Here is a 12,325-nt window from a genome sequence, read left to right as displayed (position 1 = left end):
TGCTGACAGGTTTCTCTCCCCTCCTCTGTGGTCTGCTGACATGTTTCTCTCCCCTCTAGAATGCTGCAGCCTGTTAAGCCGGATCCACGCTCTGTAGTCGTAGTCAACAATTCTCGGCCTGTTCAGAAGTGTCCGGACGTGCTCCCCTCCCCCACACCCCAGACAGCTGCTCCTCCACCACTGACGTCGAGTCCTTGTACTGTGTCCGCTCCACCTGCGCCAGCCCTGAGGGGTGAGACCAGCTACGCCTGGGCTTCTCTATGTTATACATTGGCTCACTGTTACTGACCACGAGTTCATTTAATACTTACAGCTCCGCTCCCTGTCCAGTCATGTCCACCTACAACATCTGGGACTCCAATGTCCAACGGGGCAGGGAAGGCGATTCCCGTGCAGACCGTTCCGCCCATGTGCAGCGCCCCACAGAGGCTCATCTTAACCCCTGACATGCAGGCGCGGCTGCCTTGTGAGTAGCTGTGACCGCTTCTGCTGCGGGTGCGCTCCTGACCTACTTATCGGCTTAGTAATCATTATCTTGTGTTTGTTTCTTAGCTGGAGAAGTCATCAGCCTGGCACAGTTGGCATCTCTTGGTGGACGTCCCCTACAAAGTCAGTCGGTCACAAAACCACTCACACTGCAGCTTCAGGGCGCCAAACTCACGTTAAGTGGCACTCAGGTGCGGCCTCTCGGAGTGGGTCAACCTCGGCCAATGCTGGGTAAGCTTACAGGTGTTTGCGGCTCCGCCCACTCTGTGTTGTGGCTCTGCAGGTTCTGACTTGTCTGTTACAGGGAACGTGCTTCACCTTGTCTCCTCTGGTGGACAACATCATCTGCTCAGCCAGCCGGCCCAGCTCGCTCTGATCCAGGCCCTGGCACAGCAGGTGGCAGCATCACCCGCTCAGCCCATGCCTCAGCTGGTACACAGTAACGCCGGGGTCCAGGCATTGTCGGTGCAGTCTCTCCAGCACACGCTTCTGAACAGCGCCAGTCTCCCGGCAGTGTCTCCTGGGCAGGGTAAGTGACTGCTGGGCTACACATAATAGATCTTCCTTTATAATGAAATGGCAGCGCTGTTGTCCTGCGGAGGAGGGGGGGGGGATGGTTCCGGTTGTATCAGGTCTTGCTCTTTTGTCTTCGCAGCAGCCGCGGGCATGGTAAAGATTGTGGTGAGACAGTCCAGCAGAGAGATCCCGGCATCTCCTCAGTGCCAGCCGGCCACTGCACCCGTGCGCCCTCTTCTCAGAGTTGTTCCCGGTCCCTCCGCTGATCATTCTGCTGTCCGAGAAGGGACCGGCGAGCAGCGAGCAGGTATGTAGCGGACGCACGTTCTGCTGTCAGATCCGGGAGTAACTGAAGCCTGACTGGGATTTGTGTTTTTGTGCAGCTCCAGTCGTTTCCACCTCCACCCTGACTCTGACAACCAGCCCGCTACTGATGATGTCCAGTCCAGCGCTGACTGCACGGCTCTCGTCTCCCAATCCTGCTCAGCCTATGGCAGAGGAGCCCCCGGTGTCTGGTGTGGCCCTGCGGCTGCTGACCACCTCTGCAGCTGTGCAGCTGACAAACCACCACTCGTCTCCCAGACTCACACAACCTCCTGCTCTTCTCACCTGCTCTCCTGCCCCCGCCCAAAACTTCACCATCTCCAACTGCACCTCCGCGCACGCTGCATGTCCGGACACCGCTCTGAGTGCTGCTCTCCTAAAAGCAGTGCACAATCCAGATGGCAGCGGCGGCAGCCTGGACACGCACTATGTACACAATGGTAATGTGCCTCTGAGGTCAGAGCCCACAGCTGGGCAGGCGTCGCAGTGTGTCACAGCCCCCACCACCTCTGCAGACACTACCCTCTATGTTAATCTCACCCAAAACTCTCCTTCTCCAACTTCCAGCATGACGAAAATGGCCCCTGCCACCCCCACGTACAACCTGAGCTTAGTGCCTGCCCTTCTAGCAAACTCTGCACCTGCCACCGTGTCCAGCCCTTATCCTATCCCGACTCGTTTCCTGACCAGTCCGCTCTCTCTACTGACTCTCTCCCCTCTGACGGCAAACAACGGTGGTCCCACTCCTGTCCTGTACACTCCTCCCAGTGCCAGCGCCTTCCCGGCAGCCTCAGTGGCTGCCCCTCTACCCTTATTGGCAGCACCTGTGCCATTCACTGCCCCTCTACCCGTCTCCTCCCCCACCCTGAGCTCATTGCCCGCTTCTCTGTCTGTTGACGCTCCATCCCAGAATCCACGGGCAGTTGTGTCTATGCCATCCCCTATAATGTCTGTATCAGGGCCTGGTCATTTATCCACTCCTACAGGCTCCCCCCTCCCCTTGTCATCTGTCCCGGCGGCCCCTGTGTCAGCCGCAGCCTCTATGCTGGAGACGCCTGTTAACCAGCCTTTTATCCTGTCCCCCGATCCTGCCCCCGTGCCTCTTCTAGAAGCCTCTGCGTCGGATTCATTGCCGCCTATGGTACTTAATACGTCTCTTAAACTGCCCTCTGTAGCGTCATGTCCGTTGATGGCGGCCTCGGGCTCCATTCCTCTCCTGGCAGCATCTGCGAAGGTCCCTATAATTAATGCTCCATCCGCGCCTCCGGCAGCCTCCCCGTCCTCCCGTGTGCTCTCCGTCCCTCCGGCATCTCCCCTTCCTTTGTTGGCAACTACTGGACCATCCTGTTACCCGGCGTCCTCACACTCCATCCTCCTGCCGGCTCCCATCGCCCTGGCATCGTTGAGGCATTCTGCGCCCGTCACCTCGCTGACATTTACCACTTGCGGTTCTGTCAGTTCAGTAGCTTCATCTCCACTGTCCTTTACCTCTCCTCCTCTGCCGGACATGATCACGACGCTGCCATCTGATGCCCACGCCATGTTGTCAGCTGACGCCCAGGCTCTATTGCCCCCGGCGGTCAGCGTGTTCCCTGCTTTGGAGCCGGCAGATGTCTCTCCTCTGGTGTCCTCTGTGCAGCCGCTCATTTCTGGCTTATCTCCGGCTCCTCTGACCTGTTTGTCTCTCAGGATTCCAGCTCCACAATCCTCTTTTTCATTGTCCACACAGTCCCCAATGATGCCAGCATCTGCTCCAGTGCCCATGCCCTCAATGCCGGCCTCCACCCCTATGCCTTCACCCCTGTTCCCGGCCTCCACCCCTATGCCTTCACCCCTGTTCCCGGCCTCCACCCCTATGCCTTCACCCCTGTTCCCGGCCTCCACCCCTCTTGCTACGTCCTCTCTGCCGGCGTCCTCCTTTGATCCAGCCTCCTTGTTACTGGTGCCGTCTCCAGCCCCCGACTTGTCCTCTATGTCTGCCTGTGCCCAGCCTTTAGACCCCACCTCACTGCTGCCCCCTCCTTCAGCCACCCATCCCCTGGTCATCTCATTTTCTGCTCCCCTGACACTGACGGCTTCTTCCCCTTCATTAGGCGTTTCTGCTCATTCTCACGTCCCTCTACTTACTGCTCCGATGCTGCAGTCACCGGCCGCCACCGCGCTTCTTCCCACTGTGTCCGCTAAGCCTGTCCCATTGTCATCCTCTCCGGGGGCCGTTACTGCAGCTCCCTCTGCTGCGTGTGTGCAGGCGGCCTCCACCACAACATACACTAAGCCCCCACCTGCCAGCTCTGCCCGTCTATCAGCCAGTGCCCAGGAGCCGTCCCTGTCCCTCTCTGTGGCCGACCCCCCATCACTTAGTGTGACCTTGGGCTCGGCGTCAGAGTCTGACAACACAACAGGAGATGATCCTCGGCCATCGTACAATGCTGCGCTATCTACGTGTGTGAAGCCGCGACGCCAGCTGCCGCCTCCACCTCGCTCTCCTTTTTACTTGGTGAGTGAAACCCTCCTGCATGTAGTGGCTGGTGGGGTGGGACGTGGCGCTGGTTGTGCTGTAGCGGACATGTAATTACTGACTGTGATGTCTGGGCAGGAGCCGCTAGAGGAACGACGTAGAAAACAGAAACTGGAGCGACTGGAAAGGATCTTTCATCTGAATGAGAGGAGAAGCGCCCTGGCTCCAGTCTACGGGACGGAGGTGCTGCGTGTGTGCTCCGTGCAGCCGGCCCGCCAGCAGACCTGCGCTGTCACTAGATGCAGCTTCACCGCAGAGCAGCGCCTGGAGCAGCTGGCGCCCGTCATTGAGAGGTGGGTAGCGAGGGGCAGTAGGGGAACGCTTGTCAGCGATGGGGCCGTGTTCCTCATATGCATGGGTTTGGTCTTCCTAGGTTTATATTTGCTATGCCTCCTGTGGAGGCCCCGCAGATTACTCTCCACACCTCTCACCCTCCACCCTCCCTGGTCCTGGAAGAGCAAGTCTTTAAAGATACGTTGTCCCAGGAGCTGACCCCGCACACCCGCTGCCTTCATCGCATCATCTCCAATATGAGGACCCAGTTCCCTGATCTTCGTCTCATACAGTATGACTGTGGTAAGTGTGTCCCCCCCCCGTGTGATCCTATATACAGGGGTGTAAGGATTCTGTGGAGGGTCGGCCCACTCCAGAGGTAAAATAGATGACCCCGCACACACCACATGCTGCAGCACACACACCGGTGATTAAGGACCAGGCAGCTTTTTTTTTTTTCCGTGGCTTCCAAGGACATAACATTTATATTTCATTTTTCCATTATAGCGGTTTGAGGGCTTCTGTGCTTTTTTTTTCTAACATTCACCCATGTTATCTTGGAGCGGCGTGTCCGCTGTAACCTGCAGGGTATGGACCGTCCTCCGCCTGTGACCCCGCACGACACTGCCCTCCTGTTACCTCAAAGTGCGGGAAGTGGTTAAATGTAGAGACGGAGGAATTATTCCCAGCAATATCCATTTCTAGTTGTGTGGTCCATAGATCTGAATGATCTCTATAAGACAATGACCGGCGGCAATCGTTATGGGGAGAGCAGAGTTCTATCCTACTGTCCAGATATTAATCTTGTGTGACCCCAGACACTAACGTTTCCCGCGAGGACCCCCTTACATCCCGCTCAGCCGAGGCTCCAGCGTCGGAGACTCTTCTCCCCAAATAGGAGTCCTCACAATACATATCATTGTATGCAGGAAAACTACAAACCTTGGACCGTCTGCTGCGTCAGCTGAAATCTGGCGGCCATCGTGTTCTCCTATTCACTCAGATGACACGAATGTTGGACGTGCTGGAGCAGTTCCTGAATTATCATGGACATATTTATCTGCGCCTCGATGGATCCACACGTGTGGAGCAGAGACAGGTAATGAAGCCAGAGCTAGAGTAGTCATCTATAGTGGGGAGCAAGGATGTGGTGAATATAAGGAGAGCAGTGCCGCCGACACCGGGGCTGGGGGCCTCCGCCGACTCCGGGGCTGGGGGCCGACACCGGGGCTGGGGGCCTCCGCCGACACCGGGGCTGGGGGCCTCCGCCGACACCGGGGCTGGGGGCCGACACCGGGGGCCGACACCGGGGCTGGGGGCCTCCGCCGACACCGGGGCTGGGGGCCTCCGCCGACACCGGGGCTGGGGGCCTCCGCCGATACCGGGGGCTGGGGGCCTCCGCCGATACCGGGGGCCTCCTCTGATACCGGGGGCCTCCGCCGACACCTTTTTCCTTCTGTTTCTAGGTGCTTATGGAACGGTTCAACATGGACAGGCGTATTTTCTGCTTCATTCTTTCTACACGCAGTGGGGGGGTAGGAGTGAACCTCACAGGGGCCGATACTGTAATCTTTTATGACAGTGACTGGAATCCCACAATGGATGCACAGGCTCAGGACCGCTGTCACCGCATTGGGCAGACCCGGGACGTCCACATATATAGGTGTGTCATGCCGTCTTGTCCCCCTTGTGTCCTTTACCTTCCCGCCTTTCATCCGCTCCTCAGTCGTGACATCTGTTGTCTTACTTGGTTGCTGTCTGTAATTTGCGTCTGTTTCCACATCCCTTCTTTTTGCAGGCTGGTCAGTGAGCGAACGGTGGAAGAAAACATTCTGAAGAAAGCCCAGCAAAAGCGTTTGTTGGGAGACATGGCCATCGAGGGTGGAAACTTCACCACCGCCTACTTCAAACAGGTAACGCCATGACTGACCAGCCAGACTGCGTGGGAGGTCAGATGGGGCGTGGGTGGGAGGTCAGATGGGGCGTGGGTGGGAGGTCAGATGAGGCGTGCGTGGGAGGTCAGATGGGGCGTGGGTGGGAGGTCAGATGGGGCGTGGGTGGGAGGTCAGATGGGGCGTGGGTGGGAGGTCAGATGAGGCGTGCGTGGGAGGTCAGATGGGGCGTGCGTGGGAGGTCAGATGGGGCGTGGGTGGGAGGTCAGATGGGGCGTGCGTGGGAGGTCAGATGAGGCGTGCGTGGGAGGTCAGATGGGGCGTGCGTGGGAGGTCAGATGGGGCGTGCGTGGGAGGTCAGATGGGGCGTGCGTGGGAGGTCAGATGGGGCGTGCGTGGGAGGTCAGATGCTTTCCACCACTGTGTACACTTGGTGTAGAATCTATTGCCGCCTTTTGTGTCTTTCTTCTGGTTTCTCTCATTCTCCCTGCGCTTATTCATGCCGTATATACAGTTGGATGGGATTCATAGGGACCCACAAGTGTCCACTGCTCTGCATTCCATTCGTTTGACTGCTGCTTGGATTGGACCTGGTAGATCGCCATGTTTTCTTTCTTTAGCACACCATCAGGGAGCTGTTTGACATGGAAGATGCGCCTCGCAAAGAAGCTGAAGTCCGCAATGCGTCCCCAGACCCTAGTACAGAAGACGGGGCCACATCCCGACAAGCCCACATACTGGAGCAGGTAAATAGGGCCGTCGTCTCCCCTCATCCTCCGTGTAACATCATCTGATAAAACACAATGCCACGTAGCAGGAGATGGGGCTTCAGGGAGACAAGTCCGGTAACTTTGACTAAAAGGCTCGCTTACCCCAAAATGTCCTGTGACACATCCCCTCCTGGGCCATGTGAACGAGCGCCGGCCAATGAGACAGCTGGTAGATCGGCGCTCATTTGCTCCTTTCACAAGGATCTAGTATGGGGACGATCGCTCGTTACTCCGATCACTCGTCCCCATACATTTCTATCATGACGGCAGCTGTCATTTTTCCAGTAATAGTATAAGAAATTCAAGTTGGACTCTGGTTGGGGATTGGCCAGATATTCTGCTTGATAAATCAATGGTGAATCTGCCCCGCTGTGTATTAGAGAGTTCACCGCAGAGACCGCGCGCCTTGTAGTGTCTCGTGTAGAGTGGGCCGCGGCCGCCGTCTGACACGCTCTTACTACTCTCTTGTGTCCGTGCCTTTCTGCAGGCTTTGTGTGGTGCCGAGGATGAGGAGGACACTCTGGCTGCTTCTTTGGTTCGGGCAGAACAGGTCGCAGATCTTGCAGAGTTTAATGAAAATGTTCCTTTGGAGCCAGAAGAAGAGGAGCAGAGCCGTGCCGAGCAGGAGATATCGGCTTTGGTGGAACAGGTGAGTCTGACCCTGGCAGCAAGGAAATGATAAATATATGACCACAGTATTAACACATGGATGTCTCCCCGCCAGCTGACGCCTATTGAGAGGTACGCCATGTACTATCTGGAAGCTTCAATAGAAGAAGTCAGTAAAGAGGAGCTGAAGCAGGCAGAGGTAAGTAACGGCACCACATCCTCGCTGGCCAAATCTCCCAACCCCTCTTATTCTAATGTTTGACTATTTTCTCCTTAGGAGCAGGTAGAAGCCGCCCGAAAAGACCTTTTCCTTGCTAAAGATGAGGTGGGACTGATCACCGAAGAGAAATGGGATGAAGATACCCGGAGAAATCGTAAAGTGAAAACTCCGGTGCCCAACAGAACCCATGAACGTGTTGGGGTTCGCATGAGTGAAAGACTAAGAGGAAGCCGACCAACTGAAAGTGTGGACCTGGCGGAGAGCCCGACCATTCCAGACACTGCACCCCCATCCCAGAAAGAGGAGGAAGTGCATGACCGGAGCAATCCAGCGACTCCAGAACCAGAGGCGGTCTGCCCAAGTGCAGAGACCATGACCAACCTGACTCTTACAATGGGCGCACTAACCCCTTCATTGCCTCCTAGTAGTTTGTCTGAGAAGGACACTGTTGTCGATTTTGAACCTGAGAAGGAAGATGCTGAGGTAATCGTGACGGAAAATGTAGCAGGTACGGAGCCGGTTCCAGGCAGCCCTGTGGGAGCGGAGGCGGTTCCCGGCAGCCCTGTGGGAGCGGAGGCGGTTCCCGGCAGCCCTGTGGGAGCGGAGACGGTTCCAGGCAGCCCTGTGGGAGCGGAGGCGGTTCCAGGCAGCCCTGTGGGAGCGGAGGCGGTTCCAGGCAGCCCTGTGGGAGCGGAGGCGGTTCCAGGCAGCCCTGTGGGAGCGGAGGCGGTTCCAGGCAGCCCTGTGGGAGCGGAGGCGGTTCCAGGCAGCCCTGTGGGAGCGGAGGCGGTTCCAGGCAGCCCTGTGGGAGCGGAGGCGGTTCCAGGCAGCCCTGTGGGAGCGGAGGCGGTTCCAGGCAGCCCTGTGGGAGCGGAGGCGGTTCCAGGCAGCCCTGTGGGAGCGGAGGCGGTTCCAGGCAGCCCTGTGGGAGCGGAGGCGGTTCCAGGCAGCCCTGTGGGAGCGGAGGCGGTTCCAGGCAGCCCTGTGGGAGCGGAGGCGGTTCCAGGCAGCCCTGTGGGAGCGGAGGCGGTTCCAGGCAGCCCTGTGGGAGCGGAGGCGGTTCCAGGCAGCCCTGTGGGAGCGGAGGCGGTTCCAGGCAGCCCTGTGGGTGTGGAGCCGGTCCGCCCTGTGGGAGGAGAGCTGGTTCCAGGCAGCCCTGTGGGAGCGGAGCCGGTCAGCCCTGTGGGAGCGGAGCCGGTCAGCCCTGTGGGAGCGGTGCCGGGCAGCCCTGTGGGAGCGGAGCCAGAAGAACCTGCACTGCCCCGCACACCTCGCAGGAAAGTCTTTGCAGACTCTGAGATTACACTTGCTGGGGCTACAGAGGCCTCACCCACAGCAAAAGTGCTGAGACGGCTGCCAGGACGTCTCGTTACTGTGGTAGAAGAACGGCTTCCCACTCCCCGTCGCCAAATCAAAGGAAGGGGGCCTCAGCCAGTCACTGAGAAGGACTGTCAGAATCCTACACCTGAGCTTCATAGCCCTTCCCATGATCGCATATCTGAAGAGACTTCTGAGACGGGGAGTCCTCCACCAAAGCGAAAGAGAGGAAGGCCCCCCAAATCAAGAGCAGACATGTCCCCAACCAGTGTCCCTGTTGATGTGACCCTTGTAGACGCCTCTCCTCACACATCTCCTGACCTGGACACTGCTCTACAAGGAGCCACAAGGGATTTAGTAACTTCTGCAGGAGTCCAAAGACATGGCAGTCCAAATTTTCCTTTTAAGGTGAACTCTGACAGTGAAAGTGGATCCCCTATTGAGAAAAGGAAGAGGGGACGACCCCCGAAAAAGCGTGAAGTGTCTCCTATTGTTGGTTCCCCTGCGTCGCCCAAAAGACTTGAAGCACCTCCCTGTGTTGCTTCACCAGCATCCCTCAAAACACGTGAAGAGCCCCTATTTGTGCCCTCATTATCCTCCAAAAAGTGTGTAGACCCCATTGATGTTGCTTCACTCACATCCTCCATGGTTCTTCACAGAGACTCTGCACCTGAGATTTCAAAGTTGGATACAAAGCAGGGAAACTCGTCTTCAATCTCTGCTCACGGTAAATTTGATCACAAACTTACTGACTCGGCATCCTCGGCGGCGCTCGGTCCCTCTGCTGATCTCATCATTCCCAGTGAATCTTCCAACATTCCGGTGGTGCCCGCTGAGGGTACAAGCAGCAGTGGTGTTGAGGAGCCGGTGTCCCCACCAAAGCGGAAACGTGGCCGCCCACCCAAGCCTCGTCCTGTGCTCAAAGTCAACTCCAGTCCCGTGTTCCTAAATGACACGCTAGACAGTTCTCCAGAAAGATCCCCCAGTCCCCAAGTCACGAGGACTTCTCTACAGAGAAAATGCAAACCACTTAAGGCTGAAACCTTGGACATGCGGGAGCAGAGCTCTTCCCTCGCAGACACGGACGACTCCTCCGATGAGGAGGTCACTGTAAGAATCCCTCTGACACGTAGTGCCAGGACTAGACTACAGACCACAAGCCAGGTGCCTCCTGCTATATCTTCCAAATCTCCCCGTGGACGTTCTCCCCGTGGTGCTCCTATCGAGGGGAAACCTCTCAATAAAAAACGGAAGCCTGCTAGTGCGAGTCCTCCCAGCCCGCCCTCCTCGCCACACGGCAGCTCCAGCGAGAGCAGAAAGCGTCCTTGTCCTCCTGCGGAGCGTGTTCTGCGCAGCTCCCTCACTGCCAACCCTGCCAGTAACACCCGCTCCTCACGTTCCCCTCTCCTTAATTCTCCAAATAGCCACAGAGGCAGAAAGGCCAAAACGTGACTGACTGCACTCGGGAGTGGCCAATGTGTTTTCTTTGGTGAGAAGCCTCCTTGACATACAACTTGGGGAACAGGAAAAAGAGCCCCAAAAAGTTTTGGGACCGGCAAAGTGTTGTCTGTGTAACTGCAGCTCCGGTACTGAGAATCACAATCTATGCAAAGAGGATGGGGAGGACGGGCCTACATTTCATTGCGGGGATCAAATTCTGTGTTCTGACCTGTGTTCTGGGCAGTATTAGACAGGGGTCCCCGGGGGCCGGGCATGTCGTGGGCTCTGGACTTGTTTCTACAGAAGTTCCTGTATTTCTTTCATGAAAATAAAGTGTTGAGTAAAGTGCGTTGTGTGTGACGAGGCCCCTCTGTCAGGGCGAGCGGCAACACCATTGGATGGCGTCTGTATCTTGCTAGAGGGAATCTATCATGAACTGTTTGTATCATTTTACTATTATTTTAGCACAGTCTGGTCTGATTCCTAGAACTAGCAATGCACATGAAATTCTATATTTTTGACTGTTGTATCATTGGAATAAAGTTGTTGTGTCGCCTTCCTCTCCCAAATGTCCTCGCCGCCTTCCTTGCTCAGAGCTCTCATTTGGCGCAGCGTGTAAGTGATGTGAGTGGTGTCGGGTGTGCTGTGATGTCATCACTGTAAAGTTATTCGTGGCCACCAGGGTATTACCTGGACGGCAGTGGATGGGTTTAGAGCTTTGTCCACGCAACGCAACTCAAGAGTTTAAGTAGAAAAATGGATTGCCGTTTACAAAATACAACCAATCCTGTTCTCTGCTCCTCTGTGGCTTATGTAACATCAGGTCGGGTGTCTTGCAGTTGGAGCAGCATTAGTTGTAACATCCTAGGAAGGACATGAGACGCTCCTGGGGGTCTGGTTGCTGTACGACCCAGCGCTGAGCATTGTCTGCTGGTTTGTAGCAGCAGACGGTTTCCTTCATGATAGAATCTATTTGCCCATCCTATTGCTGTCCTTGGCTGCTTCATTTTACTCTGCGCTGCCATTTCACTGGCCTTAACCTTAATGCTAAATAACCTTTCTGTAAATGATGGATTGCGTGCACGTTCTTTGTAGCAGGTTGGGCCTGATTCTGACGCTTATAATCCACCTATGTTTTACCGTCTGAACTATGGCCACAATACTTGGATCACTCAAGCTTCTACCTTAACGGAACTTAAAGGTTCACTATAGTATGAGGGCAGCGAAGTCTGTGTATGTAGCTGGTCAGTCTGTGATTACACAGTGATGTCCTGGAGAGGGCAGGGAGGTCACAGTGTATGTAGCAGATCAGCCTATAATGAATGTGTTCTCTATATGTAGGTGTTACCTGTCAGTATAATCCTGCCTGTGATAATGAGATGATGCTGAGAAGTGATCTCTACAGACAGGAACGATCAGTCTATTATGAATGGTGGATTCTGTGTTATCTATATATAGGTGTTACCTGTCAGTGTAATCCTGCCTGTGATCATAATGAGATGATGCTGAGAAGTGATCTCTACAGACAGGAAGGATCAGTCTATTATGAATGGTGGATTCTGTGTTATCTATATATAGGTGTTACCTGTCAGTGTAATCCTGCCTGTGATCATAATGAGATGATGCTGAGAAGTGATCTCTACAGACAGGAAGGATCAGTCTATTATGAATGGTGGATTCTGTGTTATCTATATATAGGTGTTACCTGTCAGTGTAATCCTGCCTGTGATCATAATGACAGCTGAGAAGTGATCTCTACAGAACAGGAAGGATCAGTCTATTATGAATGGTGGATTCTGTGTTATCTATATATAGGTGTTACCTGTCAGTGTAATCCTGCCTGTGATCATAATGACAGCTGAGAAGTGATCTCTACAGAACAGGAAGGATCAGTCTATTATGAATGGTGGATTCTGTGTTATCTATATATAGGTGTTACCTGTCAGTGTAATCCTGCCTG

General features: G+C 55.4%; 1 protein-coding gene across 4 annotated transcripts in view; it reads left to right on the top strand.

Annotated features, from left to right (window-relative positions):
* SRCAP (Snf2 related CREBBP activator protein) overlaps nucleotides 1–10,934 on the top strand; it is a 38,545-nt gene extending 27,611 nt beyond the window's left edge. For 3 of the 4 annotated variants that reach the window (XM_075849557.1, XM_075849558.1, XM_075849555.1), the window contains 15 exons: nucleotides 60–232; nucleotides 314–466; nucleotides 553–717; nucleotides 791–1,015; nucleotides 1,142–1,309; nucleotides 1,386–3,823; nucleotides 3,923–4,137; nucleotides 4,218–4,420; nucleotides 5,047–5,216; nucleotides 5,584–5,780; nucleotides 5,916–6,030; nucleotides 6,630–6,755; nucleotides 7,267–7,428; nucleotides 7,504–7,587; nucleotides 7,666–10,934. In XM_075849557.1, coding sequence (XP_075705672.1) covers nucleotides 60–232; nucleotides 314–466; nucleotides 553–717; nucleotides 791–1,015; nucleotides 1,142–1,309; nucleotides 1,386–3,823; nucleotides 3,923–4,137; nucleotides 4,218–4,420; nucleotides 5,047–5,216; nucleotides 5,584–5,780; nucleotides 5,916–6,030; nucleotides 6,630–6,755; nucleotides 7,267–7,428; nucleotides 7,504–7,587; nucleotides 7,666–10,377 — 7,306 coding nt within the window. In that variant the 3' untranslated portion in view covers nucleotides 10,378–10,934. The remainder of the gene's footprint in view (nucleotides 1–59; nucleotides 233–313; nucleotides 467–552; nucleotides 718–790; nucleotides 1,016–1,141; nucleotides 1,310–1,385; nucleotides 3,824–3,922; nucleotides 4,138–4,217; nucleotides 4,421–5,046; nucleotides 5,217–5,583; nucleotides 5,781–5,915; nucleotides 6,031–6,629; nucleotides 6,756–7,266; nucleotides 7,429–7,503; nucleotides 7,588–7,665) is intronic. The other variant, XM_075849556.1, reaches the window with a different exon arrangement.
* Nucleotides 10,935–12,325: the final 1,391 nt, after the last annotated feature.

Source organism: Rhinoderma darwinii, unplaced genomic scaffold (assembly GCF_050947455.1).
Source record: "Rhinoderma darwinii isolate aRhiDar2 unplaced genomic scaffold, aRhiDar2.hap1 Scaffold_960, whole genome shotgun sequence".
Taxonomy (NCBI): Eukaryota; Metazoa; Chordata; class Amphibia; order Anura; family Rhinodermatidae; genus Rhinoderma; species Rhinoderma darwinii.
The sequence above is the reverse complement of the archived record's forward strand: the minus strand, read 5'-3'. Positions and strand labels throughout refer to the sequence as shown.